The 16,266-nt window shown below is 51.3% G+C and overlaps 1 protein-coding gene across 4 annotated transcripts in view; it reads right to left on the bottom strand.

Annotated features, from left to right (window-relative positions):
- ZFHX3 (zinc finger homeobox 3) overlaps positions 1-16,266 on the bottom strand; it is a 260,031-nt gene that overhangs the window by 137,729 nt on the left and 106,036 nt on the right. For 2 of the 4 annotated variants that reach the window (XM_064489012.1, XM_064489011.1), the window contains exons 2-3: positions 11,317-14,072; positions 5,866-6,362 (exon numbers count right to left, since the gene is read on the bottom strand). In XM_064489012.1, the coding sequence (XP_064345082.1) occupies positions 5,866-6,362; positions 11,317-14,026 (3,207 nt within the window). In that variant the 5' untranslated portion in view covers positions 14,027-14,072. The remainder of the gene's footprint in view (positions 1-5,865; positions 6,363-11,316; positions 14,073-16,266) is intronic. The other 2 variants (XM_064489014.1, XM_064489013.1) reach the window with 1 other exon arrangement.

A 16,266-nucleotide genomic window follows, 5' to 3' on the forward strand; every position in this document is an offset into this window, starting at 1 on the left:
ATTAAAAAATTGTTGAAAAATACTTAAAGATATGAGAAAGGGCTGAGGTGCAATACTGTATACAGGCAACATAATTCCAATTTTGCAAGATGCCTATGTTACAATGCAGAAAGAAGGAAATAAAAATATATTGTTGCATGGTGGGATTAGGCTGATAATTATTTCCTTGTATACTCAGTGAACACGCATAACTCATACTAATAATTCTTACCATTAAAAAAGGAGTTCACATTTTATTATTAGCTTATACTTGAGGTAAACATGGAATGCTAATATTGTAAGAAATAATTAAGAATACAATAATATTCTAAGGGAGTCTGATCAGTTCTTTACATCCACAAAAAAAGATTCAGAGGTAAAAAAGAGAAAACAAAAATATTAAAAGCATTTGGAAAAAAGGGGGAAGAGTGTTATGGTTAATGTTTATAAAACTGATTTTTCAACAGGTGGCAAATTTAGTACTAGACTTTTAAAAAATGGGCATATTTAATAAGATTTCAACTCCATTATTTGGTATCTAAAGTGTGGAGCCAAAAGGTGACAATGACCCAACCTTTTTGAATTGAGGGTGTGTATAATATAGTAACCAGAGGGATCTGGGCAAAGCTTAAAGCCAATCAGCTGAATGAATGTGTTGAATGAAAGAATCCCCACTGGAGGGATTCAGGTGAAGGTAGGATGGTTCTGGAGGGAGGGCAAGAGTGCACTGAGGTCTCCCTTTCACACTGCGCTGACTGGCCCCACATTCCTACATTATATGTTGGCCTTAGCTCCTCCAGCAGTCAAGGATTAAATCTGTCCCAACACAAGCCCTGCCTCCAAAAAATATTTAATCTTTCAACCTTCCAAGAGTCCCCATGAAGTTAACCAGTGGCCAGAAATACTGCCAGAGCCCACCCAGGCTCTCCGGGTGATAACCATGCGGCCCAAATGCAGTCTCCCAGCCCAGCCCCAAGAGCCCCCATCCCGTGAATCCAGCCATCAGGCAGGGGAAATGAACTTCAGACCCCCAGCTGCTCCAGAAGATGGAGGGCATGAAGGCAAAACGTGCTAAAATTTACCAAAACATCTGGCTTTTCACACCTTCTAAATCAACCACAGGAAAACACTCCCCTCCTTTCATTTTTGGTTGAAGGCATCAAGGTATGGAGAGAAGGCAGAAGTATGCACTTAAAAAAAACAGTGGTCCTAATGAGAAAACAAGGCTTGAGGAAACTGGTTCCAGAATGACAATGTAAACCAGATGACACCTGTACCAGTGCGCCCAAAATGCAGCCGCACGGGGGCGGAAAGCACGAGGAGGGAGGCACGGCTCACCAGAGCATTTAGGCTTTTTGCTTTCCAAGCAAGACCAAGGCTGCCAGTCACCATCTACAGGCATGAAGCATGCAGCTGTCCCCTGAGACCCCTGCCCTGCTGCCCCACGCACCCAAAAAGGAGCATGAAGAATGTAAATTACAAACCAGACCTTTGCTGTCTTGTGCATCTTCTGATTTGTCCATCCATCCTACCATGAATTTATTGTCCTGCTGAGAGAATGAACCCTGAATTTCATACACATCAGGGAAAGAACTAAGAGGGTAGATTCTAAAGTAATGCAGAGTCTGACAGAGGGTTTCTTACTTCCTTCTGCTTCGCTTAATCTCAAAAGGATGACAAGCATCAAAGTGGAGAATGTGGAGAACTGGGGTATTTTTCAGTCAATTGGTGCCCCAGTCTGCCTCCTACTGCTTGAAGCCAAGCAGACTTGGTGTCTCACCCTCTGCCTAGCTGGGCCACCACAGCTCGCATGAGACCCAGACCCTACTCTGTCATGGACAATCTTCCTTGTGCATTATTGAAGATTAATATGAAATCTTCAGGCTGGGCCCAATCAAAGGAAACTCAGCTGGGAACTGTTTGAGTAATAGATTCTGCTGGGGTCTTAATCTATCTGCTAAAGTTGATGGATTTCCATTCCAATGACTCTCAGGTGAAGAAAAACATCAAAGTGAAAACCAGATTCTAATCGTTGGCAGGTGTGCACTGATCGCCAACTGCCCTTTCTGCACCCTCCTCCTCCAAGCAGAAAACACTACAAATTTTGGAGAGCTCACTGGGGATGCCACATAGCATGGAAGTCCAGATAAACACAGAAGAGCTCGCACTAGCTCTGAACCCACACACTGGACTCAGGATCTGTGCTAGCGTGGAGGAGAGGGGAGGGCAGATGTGCATCAGTACTGCTGCCCCTCTATTTAAGACAAGCAAGAGCACTGCGCTGTTGGTGGGTGTAAGGGGTGGGAGGCTGGGGCCTGGGAGCAGGTCCTCTAAGAGAAGAGTGGTACCTTCACGTGGGAAAGCAGTGAGCTTGGGACGCACGTTCTGGAGCTCAAGTTCTAAGAGAGACAAGTACCTTTTCCACAACACGCTTCCATTCTGGTTCAGATGAATCACTATAGACAAAAAATCAAGAGCCCAGCCTCGAAGCTTCACAGGGGCCCCTAGCCTTCCCGCTGTGTCGATCAACCCCAGCGCCCCCTAACAGCAGCTGTGAGGATGTGAACATGTGACCACTGGGGGCTGGGCCAGAGCCCACCACTATTTGAGACCAAAAAAAAAAGACTCAGGGAACTCAATCACGAGCTTGTCACAAAAGGAATCAGGGGGTCCAGAGAAAAGGAAACAGCTTCCATCTGATGCCCAGGGCTCTCCAGCCACCCTCTGCCCCCACCCCCAGCTCTCCTTCATTTCCAGGAGGCAGGGAGGAAGAACTCGATGAACATTAATCTCAATTTAAAAACTGCTCTCACACAATAATCAAAACGAGACAATTCTGGGCAAGAGACAGTATCGCCAGTTTTTCCTTTTTGTAGATTAGCCCAGCCTTCTCTCGTGTCTGGATTAGAAATTATCTCATGCTTTCAGACAGCTCAGTCCTAATCTAGCAACATATGTCCCAGTATTTATAACACCAAGAGAAGTGACTCTGGACTGGTGTGAGGTCAAATGACAGCCTGGAAAGCCACACTTCTGCTTCCATCTCCCGAGACCGCTGCTCTGTCTCCACCGAGAAGAAGGAAGAGGAGGGGAGACGGTGGGAGACCCAGGAGGAAGTCAGATACATCATGGCCACGTGAGTAGGTGCCGCAGGAAGCAAGCGTGGGTGTCTCCCTGGCCAATACTGAGTAATCTGCCAGGGAGCCAAGCCGGGGCAGGGTGGGGGTGGGGGGCTGTGGGGAAGGGGCGAGTGAGGAGGGCCGTGTGTGAGCAGCCGGGTGCCTCCCCGGGTCAGCAGCATCTGGAGCTGTTTCTCTAGCAGACAGTCAAGAACTCGATTATATCCAGTTAACTGTGCTCTAAACTGATTATGCATGTGCTGGGCTAATGGATTACATTAGCAAGAGGAAAAATAACATGCAATCAATCTCCATTTACCACAGGCCACACCAGGGCCTAGAGAAAAACTGACTCTCCAGCCACCTCCAATCCCCACCCCAGGTCCGAGGACGTGCGAGACCCTGTGAGAGGGACCCCCTTCGGTGGCCAGAGAAGTTGGTCTGAGTCACACTGTGGGACAGAAAGGCCTGGGGCAGACACTGAAACAGCCAGTTTCCGGGCCACATCCAGGGGTGGGTGGGAGAGCCACGGGGACATTCATTACCCAAGGACTAATGAGACCAGTCAGCAACCTCTGGCTCCTGACACGGGGAGTTCTGCCCTGAGAGTGGGCGGGGGTCACCCTGGGACGCGCCGGCCCAACGCCCTGTCCCAGCACCTCTCCTTCCAGCACTGATTCCCACGCTCTCTCCTGCCCCCACCCCCACCCCCACAATCATGGCCCTGCCACTATGCTGCCTTTTTTGAGCATGAATTTTCTCCATATTTACAAAAAAAGAAAAAGAAAAAGAAAAAGATGAGCAAATTCAGGCAGGGGAGGCTGAGTGCCTGCCCAGAGTTCATTCAGCAGAGCACGGATGGAACACACACAGGCACCCTGCTCTCCAGGTGTGACCAGGGGACGAGTCTGGGGACCGACAAGGTATCCTTAGCAACTCCTCCAGGTTCCAGGCAGGCCCTTTGGAAGCAAAGCCCAGGGCTGGTCTGCTCTCACTGGAGGCCGTGGTGCTAAGAGTTAATGACCGCCCCATGCATTTTATGATCAAAAAGGCAATCTTTTTCCTCAGGTGGACGAGGCCATCTTCACACCACCTCTGGACGACCTTCACCCAAGCTACACACAACCTTCCAGGGCCACACCCAGTCCTTCGTCCTAACTGCTCAGCTGAGTCCTTTGGAAACTTTTTTTTCCACCGGTTTCTCCATCAGGTTTTCGCGACCACACCGGCACCACCCTGTGGCCGGTGAAGACCACCGATTTAAACTGGTGGCGAGGAGCCTTCCTTTCAGGGGCGGCACACGGCCAAGCCATCCAGTGAAGCTCTCTTAGGACAAGGGGGTGGGTCAGCTGCTTGGTTTCCAGACATTCCCCTCCATGCTGTTCGAGCCCATCCCTGCCAGAGTCAGCGGTCAATTCCAGAACATTCTATTCCCACTACCTCATGCCCACTTTCTCTCCTTTCCCTAGAATGTTTTCACATGCACATTACCCAGGCCTCTCAACAAGCTGAGAACAAGCAACTGTAAAATAAATTACATGTATCAATCTTGGCAGAGGCCGACATGGGAAAAGGAGCAGAGTCCTCCTCATTTGGAGTCTCCATTTAAAATCACCACAAGCAGAAAGGGGATTACAGTAGCTCAGGGCCAGGAGGAACTCAGCACCCACTAGCCCAAAGACAGGGCATCAGTGTGAAAGGAAAGAGGAGAGACTGATAATAAAAAGGAGGGAAGCGGGAAAAGAGGGAGAGGGCGTGGAAGGGACGTGGAGGGAGGCTGGGCAGATTTATGGCGATTTGTACCTGATTGTTCATACTAAAGCCATTATGGGATGATTAGAGAAAAAGGTGAGGCTTTAAGTCCAGTGAAAATCAATAGAAACGTCTGGAGCAATTCTGCCGTGCGAGTGCAAGGACTACTTACAGTATCCAAGCACCTCCTCCTCCTCACTAGTCTGCGGAGGGAGAGAAAGGATGAAGGGGGCGGGGAGGACGGCAAGGCAGAGAGGACTGAGGAGGAGGAGGAGGGTGGGAGAACCTTGGAAGAAGGAAGGAAAATCTAAGCACGAAGAAGAGAAAGGAGGCAGGGGGCATAGGAAGCAAAGGGGAAAAAAACAAGGGGGCCCCTTACCTGACCCTGTTTTTCCCCACAGCATTTACCACCTTCTAGCCTACCATATAATTTATTCATCGTGCTCATCACTCTTCCCCCCAAAAAGAACGGAAGCTCTAGCAGGGCAGGGACTGTCTATTTTGTGCTTGGATGTAGGCAAGGCATGTGCCCAGAACAGGGCCTGGTATACAGTTGGCACTCAAAGTGTATCCGTTGAATGAGTGAATGAACAAATCAACAGAGGACCACAAGGGGCATCCAGGAGAGAAGAGACTAAAAAAAGGGGAACAACCAGGTGGAAAAGGAGAAGAGAAAGACTGCAGGAGATAGGGAAGAGACAGCGGCACAAAGGTGAAGCCAGAACTAGGGAAAGAGCAGTGGTGAGTGCGGGAAAAGGCAGCTCCCAAGACTGTGGGCCACAAGGGGAACAACATACAGTACCGGGCCACTGCGAACAAAACCTGCGCCCCAGGTGGGGCACCCTCAAAGAGAACCTTCAGCTCCCAGCTGAAGCCTGCCACCATGCTGCAGCTTCCTGACGAAGCGGGCGCCAGGTCCCCTTCCAACATCAGGTCCCCAGCCTGACACCAACTCAGCAGCCCTCCCGGTCACCCAGGGACCCAACCCACTCCCGCCAGACAGCCTGGGTCTTACCTTGTACAGCTTCAGGCTAGCCTCGTGCCTGGAGTTGACCGTGTGCAGCCGCAGCTTCTCCAAGCTGTTGGTGTAATAGTCACAGGCGTTGCACTTGAGGTGGACGGGGTTGCCAATGGCCACGCACTTGAGCCGCCACTCATTGGCTTTGCCGCCCTCCTTGATGTGGGCCACCAGCTGGTACTTCTGCACATGCTTGTCTGTCTTGCAGTGCAGCTGGAAGTTGGCCTTGAGCTGGGTGTTGTAGCGGCAGAGCTTGCACTGGTACGAGTCCCCCGTCACGGCCTTCCACTCGTCCTCGGGGAGGCTGCGCTCCACATTCATGTGCAGCCCCAGCACGTCCAGGTTGTCCGTGGTGAACTTGTTGCAGACAGCGCACTGGAAGAGCTTCAGTGACGGGTCATTGGTCTGGATGAAGCTCTCGCCCAGGTTCATCAGCTCCTCCGACACCAGCTGCCCGCCCCCGAGCCGCATGTCTATGGGGATCTCACCGCCCACTGCGGGGAAGGAGAGGGGAGGAGAATCAGAGGCCAGGCTCACAGCTGCGGCCCTAACTGAGGCAGCACCCAGCCCTCCCCCACCCTCAACCTGGGTCCCAGGAGAAAAAAGATCATGTTTCAAGTGTCTTAAGGTGCTAACTGGGAAACCACACACACACACACACACACACACACACACACACACACACACACACACACACACACACACACACACACACACACACACACACACACCTGCTTGATGTGTTCGCATCTTTCCTATTTTTTTTTCTTTTGAAAAAGAATGCTTAGAAAAAGACAGGAACCATAATCTCTTGGATCTGAGCAAGGAGCTGAATTGAAATATTCAAGAAAAGATGGCAAGAAGCATCATTCACTGGACATAATAGATACTGAAACTCTAGTTCCCAAAATGCTGTAAATGAGTTGCAGCTGCAAACTAAGATACCAAGCCTCAGTGGCCAAGCAGAATTGGGCCCAGAAAGCACCTAAAGCAGCCATGCCCAAAGGAACTTTCTGTGAAGATGGACACATTTCCTATCTGCACTGTCCCACGTGCCTACTGAACACCTGCGATATAGCTAAAGCACAACTAGGGAATCAAATTTTTGGTTTTATTTTATTTTAATTCATTTAAGTGTGGAAGTCACCAGTCACACATGGCTAGGGACTACTGTACTGGACAGCGCAGCTCTAAACCTGAGATTTCGGCAATGATCCCCCTGCTCCTCACCACGCCCCGCTGGTCAATATCCGACCTGCCCGTCAATGGTGCCAGCTCCTCCTACATCTCCCCAAGAGTAGGGTCATTTCCTTTTTCTGAGACCCCGTACTGCATGAAACGTAGGTCTATTATGGGACATGTCACATTCTCCTTTGTCCTAAGTCAGCCCACACACATAGCCATGTGCTGGCCAGTTTCCCCATCAGGGTGCAGTCTCTTTAGGACAAGGGTCCAGTCTTCTTGCTGAACCTGTAGAGAGTATCCAGCCCCTGCACAGAGGCTCTTAATGTCTGCCTGTCAGAAGGAGAAAAAGGAGCCAAAACATTTCAGGCTCAGGAAGTGGATCGAGATGGACACTGAAATGCAAAGGTCAGCTCCTGGCCCCCCAAAAAGGGGTCCAAGAAAACTCTGCTCCTCCATCTCTACTGCTGTTCTTTTTCAGTCCATCACCACCCTGCATAAACCAAGGACCAGCTCTCATTCACCAGGAGTAAATTAATACTCTGCGCTCTTATTTATATCACGAGAAAGGCTTGGAAAGAGGAGCCTTCCCTCCATTACCTAGAAGCAGACACTCAAGCAGAAAGCTGTACGTCGGCTTCTATTTTTTGCTTCTCCCCTAAACACACACACACTCAAGCTATTATGTCTGCCCTTGCCACTCCCCTAACTGATATTTAAACTTGACCTTTCATATGTGTGGCTGGGCTGAGGTTACTTTTTTTAATGACTGATTAGAATCCAAGTTATTGGCTAATCAAAGAAAAAAATGTTATTAAAAAAAATTCTCATTTATGCCACACAAGATATTTCGAGTAAGGAGCTCAGCTCAGACTCAGCTGAGAGGAGTGGCTGCATCTGAAGCCTGCGGACAGTGTAGTAAACCACAGAAATCTTCTGCACATGCATTCCAGGAGACTCGGGAAGCTTTCTGCTTGTCTTCTCTCTTGCCATCTCCCCTGGTGAGAGGAGCCATAACTATGACATTCTTTCTAGGACAAGAGAGAAAAAGACAGGGGGTGGGGGGAGGAGGAGCCTAAAAGCTTTATCCCTTAATGGGGACAAAGGCCGGGCAGCATCCATGAAACATACACAGTGTTCAGTGAAAGCAGAAACTGCCCAGAGGGTGAGACAAGGAGCAAACATATATTTGTTTCTGATGCCGACCACCTGAAGCATCAAATCTTCTTCACTTTTTAAATTTAACCTCAGCACATCAATATCACTCTAAAGAGAAATTCAGCTGTCACTTGCTGGATGCCTGAGTGGAAATGAGAAGTCCTCGGGATGTGCAGAGGACATCAGTCCCTATTCCTACCCCAAGCTCTTAAAATGTAATGCAAATCAAAGAAGCAGAGAAGCAGTGAAATGAGGGTGTCAGGCAAGCCAAAACTCCCTTTGAGGACTGCACCCTGGACAAACACACGCAGGACTTCGAACCTAACAACAGAGCCATAGGGCCAGAAGGAATTAATTCAGCCCCTGAGAAGTAGAGGAACCTCACCCAATTCACAGCTGGTTGGAGGGGAGCCCCACAGTGAGAACGCTGTGGGGGCTGACCCATGAGCCACACTGGACACGCGATCTTGGAGAGGAGTGGGCCCCCTCTCCCCGTACACACCCAACTTCAATGCTGGAAACTGACACCCTGGCATATGAGTCCACCCATTTAGCACATCCTAAGAGAGGCCCAGGAATTAAAAGACACCTTGCACAATCCAAAGCAGAATCAGAGGGGCTCTTAAACCCCATGCAGGTCTCCTGAGGCTGGCTGGCTACTCGGGAAACACGTGGCTGCCTCGCAACCTACCCGCTTCTCGGTGCTGTGCTAAATTTTACTCCAAAGGGACATCTGGCAGGATGTTCATCTGGCCTCAAGTTTATTATCTTATCTACAAATAGGGGCAAATTCAACCAGACAAGATCAAGGGGGATGACCTCTTCCCTAAAGGCCTCTAGAAAGAAAGCATCCCCAGCATCGGTGCCTGTTGATAATAAGGAGAAGGTTCTGTTGAAGGAAGTATGTAAACATTAACTTTGGCAGCAGGAGTGGATGTCACAAAAACGTTTTTCCCCGCTGCAGAGCCCAGTAATACCTAATAACACCTACAGCCTTCTCGTAAATGGTCTCATCAGTAGAGATGCAGATGGAAAGTTAAGGATCTTTTCATCTGCATGTGTTGCTACTGAGCCCATGTGACTTAAATTCTAAGTCCTGGTGGACGTGTCCTATCCTACCCGCACCCACTCAGGCTTCCAGCATGAAGTATCTGTTGCTCTCACTCCAATTCAACAGCTCTTGTGGCTTTTAAGGCAGACACAGGAAGTTTCCAGAGACTCACCTCGGCTGACAAGCAGTGACACTGGAAATTCAAGGGTCCTCTCCTGAGCTATCTGGATAAGGTCTTGAGAAGGAAAGACTTTAATCTCTTTAAGAAATAAAGTCCAGATCTTCTGTGTATGCGCAGAACGCAAGCACTCATTCTTCTGCTTCTTTTGCATCTGCCATATGCCCATAAATGCACGATGCCCCACAGACTCACAGACAGTGGGTGTTAAAAGCAAAATATTCCTCTACCTCTCAATTCAAGCCTTAGTCAGAATTACTGGTTTTCAAGGTAATTAAAAAGTCCTCACTTTGACCCAGTATGAACCTATCCATTTTCTGTGTCTTCATTCCACTTACATTATATTTGATTTACTCCAAGATCTGCCTCCCCCAGATTTTAAATCTCCTGACGAGAAATCCCCAATTCCCACAGGCTTAAAAAAAAAAGTCTCAGTGTACCAATGGCATCCCCAGGTGTGCATCCCTCGTGGTTCACTCTGGGGACAGATCAGATGATTGATCCCTCTGCATCCATGATTAACCAGTGGGTGAAACATCTTCAAATTGTTTGGTAGTAAAGGATCAACAGGTCAATATTCCAAAACAGAAAACAGGATTAAAGTAGCACGGATTCAAATTTAAACGCATAAGCAGGAAAAACAAATTAAATGCTACAAAATGTAACTCATGAGAAACAAATAGCACTAAAACACCACACAAATAAAAACATGCCAACTGGTGAGGTTCAGCCCTCTGCCGTTAACCCAAGCCACTCCAGGATAAAGGTACTTTTTCACTTTGTTGCAGAGAATACCTTACTCCCATGTCAGTGAGGGGATCCTGCCTCATTCAGGACATCACTGCTGGTCCCAAGATGTTAGCGGGGTCAAGGAATGGAGACCAGGCAGTTCCTGTCCGAGGCCCGGGTAATGGGGGTGGGAGGGACCCAACTGTCACACTAGTCCTGAAGAAACTGGTTTGTACATCTTCTTGCTGTCAGAACTCTCCCTCAGAAGTAGATGAGTCTTTTTACATAAAGACTCATGACTTCTGGCAACCAAATCCTATCCTCGTGGCCCCATTCTAGCTCTATTGAGCCGATCAGTGAGACGGCCAACTTGCCTGTTCTAACATGGCAACAAGAGCTCTGTGAACCAGGATCTGGTATTAAAACTTAGCTTTCTTTAATGCACAATTGTACAAGTTATTCACTTCTCATCAATCACACCACTCCTCACGGCGTCCCAGGGCAATTTCATTCCCAGCTATGCTAATGCCCAGCAACTCATGCAAAGAAAGAAAGAAAGAATGTGTCTCTTTCATCAAGAGCCTGGTGAAAACACTGGAGAACTTTGGGAAACGTGTCTGGGTGGGTCCGGGTCAGCTCAGAACCAGCCTTGGATTATTTAAATAAGATACACTACGGTTTCCAGTTCCTCCTACAGAGACGACTGTCCCTATTAAAATCTCCAGCTACCGTTGCCTGTACATTTCAGTCAATCTTTAATGGCATCCCAAAGTGTAGGGGAACAGTGGTGATTTTTTAAACTGAGAAAGGGACAGAGAAAGACAGAATAGGTACAGAAAGGAAAGTTGAGCAGGAGCCAAAAACGAGAGGAAAACAAATTTTCATCACGGCCCATGGAGCCTGAGTGTCATGGTGTCTGTTGAACGCATGCCATCTTCCACGGGCTCACACAGACCGCAAGGGACTCTTGAGGAAAAGATCTGCTGGTTGGATGCTCAAGTTTAGCACAAAACAACTCTCAAGAAAATACAGATCTTGTATTTTCCACAGGACTTGACGGAATCAACTGAGGCAATGGGGCCTCGGCCCACTCTCAGCTCTCCCCGGTTCAACTCGCACCGTGAACAAACACACACGGAGTCAGCCTCACCTAGAGCGGGCGTCATGGCGGCCATGGGCCCCGTGGGATCCAGCTGGAATCCACTCATCACGAACTGGGCATCCGAGGCGGCGCTGTCCACCTTCAGGCTGGGCAGGTTCATGTTCTGGGCCAGGTAGTACTGGTAGAGCTCGGCCTCGGCGGGTGAGGGCAGGCTGCCGAGGCCCAGGTGGCGGTTGTGTTGGAGCTGGGTCATGTTCTGCTGCAGCAGCATCATGTTATGCATGTGCTTCTCGCTGGTCATGTGGATGCGGAGGTTCCGAGCCACGTTGGTCTCGTAATCGCACACCTCGCACCGCCAGGTGGGTTTGGTTTTTGGTTTGGTGGGCGAGGGGGCCCCGCAGGAGCTACCAATATTGGCTGCCGCTGCGGCTGCTGCAGCCGCCGCAGCCGCCGCCCCAGCCGTGTGGCTGAAGACCTGCTCCCCCCCTCCGTTCTGCAGGTTCTGCATGTTGTTGAGATGCTTGTCGGACTGCATATGAATACTGAGGTTGCCTTTGGTAGTTGTGGAGTAGTTACACACCTCACAGCGGAAAGGCTTGTAACCACACGTGTAGCTCTCGCCTCGAGCCAGCCGAGGGTGGGGCTGCCCGCTTTTGCAGTAGACGCAGGAGCCCCCCGGCTCTGGGTGCTTCTCCTTCATGTGTGCCTCCAGCGTCTGCTGGTACTTGTAGTGCCAGTTGCACTTGGGGCACTTGAGTGTCTTGCATGAGTTACGAGAATGCATCATGGTCATGTGGCCGCCCAGCGAGCGGGAGGAGCCCAGGACCGTATCGCATTTGGGGCACTCCACGCCACTCCCCGAGGGGCACTCCCCCACCCCAAGCTCGCAGAGGGAGCCAGCATGCTGGTGATGGGGGACGAAGCCCCCATCGTCACCCTCTGTGCTTTCATTTGGTTCTGGTGCTGTGGCATTGTCTTTATTGGCACTTTCATCAGTAAAGTCCAGCCTCCTGCCGCCCTCTGCCACGTTGGCCCTGATGCCCTCACTGTTAAAGCTTAAACGATTCCTCCTGTTCGCACCATCAAAGACAACAAAGGAAGAAGCGGAATTAGAACTAGTAGAAGCTGCGCCCCTCGACAGGGTCTGGAGCACATTAGGCATTAAGGGGGAGTTAGAAATGCTTTGGTTTGAGAGAGCAAAGTCCTTTTTGCTGCTACTACCTGCCGCAGCCCCTGACTCCTCAGGGGGCCTGTCCTCCAGCTCATCATCCAACTCACTTGGAAAGAGTCCTTTGCAACCCTCGTCTTCCTCCTCCTCCTCTTCCTCATCCTCTTCTTCCTCCTCCTCCTCTGCCTCTTCTTCCTCTTCCTCCTCCTCCGCCTCCTCCTCGGCTGGCTCTGCTTTCTCGGAGAAGCAATCCGGATCGCCCACTTCTTGCTTCTCTCCTTCTGCTGCCCCAGAGTCCTTGCCCTCTGAGGATTTGGTAGGACTGGAGGCCAGAGGCCCCAGGGGGACTGAGGTAATGGGGGTCTTCAGGACTGAGCTGGTGAGCCCACCAAGGTTCAAGAGGGTGCTGGGGGTCAAGATGCCAGCCTGGGGCTGCTCGGGGCCGGCGGCGGGGCCGGCGGGGAGAGCCTCCTCCCCTTCCATGCGAATGCCACTAAATTTACCATAAAAACTGTGTCCGGGGCCTATGAGGTTAGCGGTGGAAACTAAAGGGAGTTGAAAGTTTTTGTTTTTTGGTTCCAGAAAACTTACAAGGGGTTCCTTGTCTTTGCCAATCCCTTGGATGATAGCGGAGATGTTCTTATTGCTAAGAATTTTCCGCTCGTCTTCGCTCAGGGTCATTCGATGGTCGTGCACCGCGTGGGTCACAAAGGAACGGACGTACCCGAAGGAGAGTTTGCACAAGAAACACATCAGGATGGGCTTCCTCTTGCCGTAGAGCACGAAGCCATCGAATTTGGACAGGTCCACATTGTTGGGAACATCTTTGGATACGCAGGAGCTTTTGGCAGAGCCGTCGCTGTTCAGGTAATCCTTGTTGCTTTTGTGTCGCACGTCAAAAACGCGGAAGCTGTGCAGGACGGGGCTGAGCCCCGACAGGGCTGAGGTACTCGGGAAAGCCTGGTCTGGGCCCTCAAACCATTTCCCGAAGGATGAGGCTATGTGGAACGTGTTGATGATCTGTGGGTAGACGGGTGCAGCACAAGAAGGGTCCCCTTGTTTGCCCCCCGCCCCGGGGAGAGAGTTCAGAAAGAGCGGGAGAGGCCCGCTGCCGCTGCCGCAGGCGCCCCCACCCTGGGTCAGCTGGCTCAGGCTCTCAACGATGTACGCCGAGCCGTCCGGCTGGTACACTATCTCCCCAGCCAGGTTCTCCACGTCACTCTCCTCGTCCCCCTCCTCGCTGCTGTCGCTCCCGCTCTCCTCCCTCAGGGGCGGCGGAGGGTGCGCGCTGGGGCAGTGATGCTCCATGTAGGTCTGGAGACTGGCGAAGGAGGCCGAGCACTCGTTGCAGCTGACCTCCTTGCCAGCGGGCTCGGCGGCGGGGCCAGCCGGGGCGGTGCTCTCCACGAGGCGCTCATTGAAGGGGGCCCTCAGGCTGTCCAGGGGCCCATGGTTCTCGCTTGTGGACTGCTCCATGCTACTGGGTTTGTCGGGGAGGTGGGTGCTGTTGAGTTCAGTCCATTGCTGGTGCTGAGGGATACCGCACCCATTGTCCTTCCCCGAGACGACAGGCGAGTCACAGCCTTCCATGGTAAGGCCTGCGTAGAGCTTTCATTGCACCCAGTACGGATCGGACCTGAAGGGCGGAGGCAAGGGGGAGAGGAGGGAGAGAGGGGGAAGAGAGAGAGAAAGGAAAGAGGTTAGGAGGGCCGAGGCTAAGGTCCCGCACAGGGTGCTCTAATAGGCTTCTGTCCACACCCACTACAGAGACCACAGGGTCACGGGGACCCCGGCCATCGCCCCACCCCGTCCGGGCACAGAGGGCGGGCAGAGCCCCTGGGTGTCACAGCCACAGTGCGTGGCAGGAGCAGGGGGCGCGGGGAAGGGGGCCTTAGAAGAATCCCTCTTTGTCTTCGGGTTGTCGGCTGCTCTACCTCTGGAGACCAGTCCGAATCTGTGTTCTCTGCAGGCACAGTGTTCGTCAGGGCCAGGCGATGAGCACGGGGGAGGAGGAGGACTGACTGCATGGTTTCACGCAGCCCCAGCAAGCACAAAGAACGGCGGCCCCACCGCATACAGATGGCAGCACGGAGCCGCCCCAGCTGCCCGCACTGTCCGTGGGCCAGGGGAACACCGGGAACAGACGGGCAGGAGGAGGAGGACTCTGCAGCCCTAGAGAAAGCACGGTCAGCCTGGGCAGGGACACGCCATTTGATTTAGGGGAGAAGTGGTGCTGCTGTTCTTTCTGACCGCGTTGCTAGTTTCAGAAGTCCATCAAAAAGGGCTGAGGGCTGCAGGGCCCAGGGGAAAGCAAACAGGCCTGGGCACTCTCTGCAAAGCCCCTGAAAGGGCCAAAGGCTGCATTCATCCTCTCCGAGTCTGGGAAACATTGTTCCACTTTACAAGCAGCCCAGTGCCACCCCGATACTAAGAAAGGCGGGCGTCCCAATTCCCGTCTCCTCCCACAAGCCACAGAATAGCTCTGCTGGTGACTCAAAATATGTAGGTGCAAAACATGAGCTTGATATTTCTAGAAAGAGCCACCCAGACTCTCAACAGGCGAACTGCCCCACCAGCAGAGACCATCTCGCCCCGTCTGGATGGAGCCCGTACACCACTGGCTGGGTGGTTTTTTGCTGTCAAGGATCTTAGCGGCGAGCTGAGGTGGCAGCTGGGCTCAGCCAGCCCCGGCTCAACACCTGCCTCTCAGTTATTAGTCGCTACCCAAGCAGCTGTCCTTCAGCCCTGGGGCTTTTCCGTTTCCGACTCCTAAGTGCCACTGAGCTGAATTTGCCCTCTGAGACCTCACATCCCTGGGGAGGGAGGCACCAGGTCGCCTGCCACCGCTCTGCTCCAGTGGCAACAACATCCCAGTTGCATTTCTTCTGTCCCTGCATCTCTCTGACAGGCAACTTAGCGCCTCACACAGCCCTGATCGTCTGCTGCAAATCCCAGGCCACCCTCCCTGCTACGCCTCTTTCCTGGAGAACACTTGGCTGCTTCTCCACCCACCATCCCATTCATACACAGCGGATGAAGGTTTTGGCTGAGTTTGGTCTCCCCATCTTCTCCCGACCACCCCCATCTTCCCATTCTTTTTTCATTTCTTGATTCTGACTGCACAGTGAGCCAACAGCTCCCCCTCGGGAAAAGACGGGGAAGGCAAGTTTACCAGAAGTCTCCGGAGAAATCACTTTGGAAGAATGTGTGCTGTTTTGTTTAAAACATACACACATCCCCTACCCCTCAGTTTACAACCTCGAACTCCGTTACAACAAAGTTCCGTGTGCCTTAGAAAAGACATATTGATTTTAAACTAAGATGACTACACTAAACCAAACCAAACAGCAAAAGCAGTGAGACTTCCTCACAAGGCTTAGCTGGGATACAGGTGAGAATCCAGGGTGGCTCTTTCCAAGGATACACATGATTGGCTGGACGACATCTGATTGACAGCACAGCCAAAAAAGGTTGGCAGGCCTGAAGGGGCGGGAGGGTTAACAGCCCAATTGTAAAATCAATGTCATAAATGCTTGGTAAGTTACAGGAACATGCGGGAAGGGGAGGCCACGATTGATAAAGGAGAACAGCTTTGATGCTTCACCAGGGACTTGTGTATCGACAGCAAAGCCAATCTCCTCTCAAGCCTGGACTGGGCCGAGAAACCTGCAAGCGTTTACCTATTAATTGGTGGGCTTTTCTTGCTCTGCTCTCTTCTTCCTCCACAGATCATCCAACTAAGGGACTGGGACTTTTAAAAACTCACCTAACTTTTGTTTTCTATTCCTTAGCAAAAGATGTCAAGAAAAGACGACACTGTGGGCAAAGAC

Source organism: Camelus dromedarius, chromosome 9, assembly GCF_036321535.1.
Source record: "Camelus dromedarius isolate mCamDro1 chromosome 9, mCamDro1.pat, whole genome shotgun sequence".
NCBI lineage: Eukaryota > Metazoa > Chordata > Mammalia > Artiodactyla > Camelidae > Camelus > Camelus dromedarius.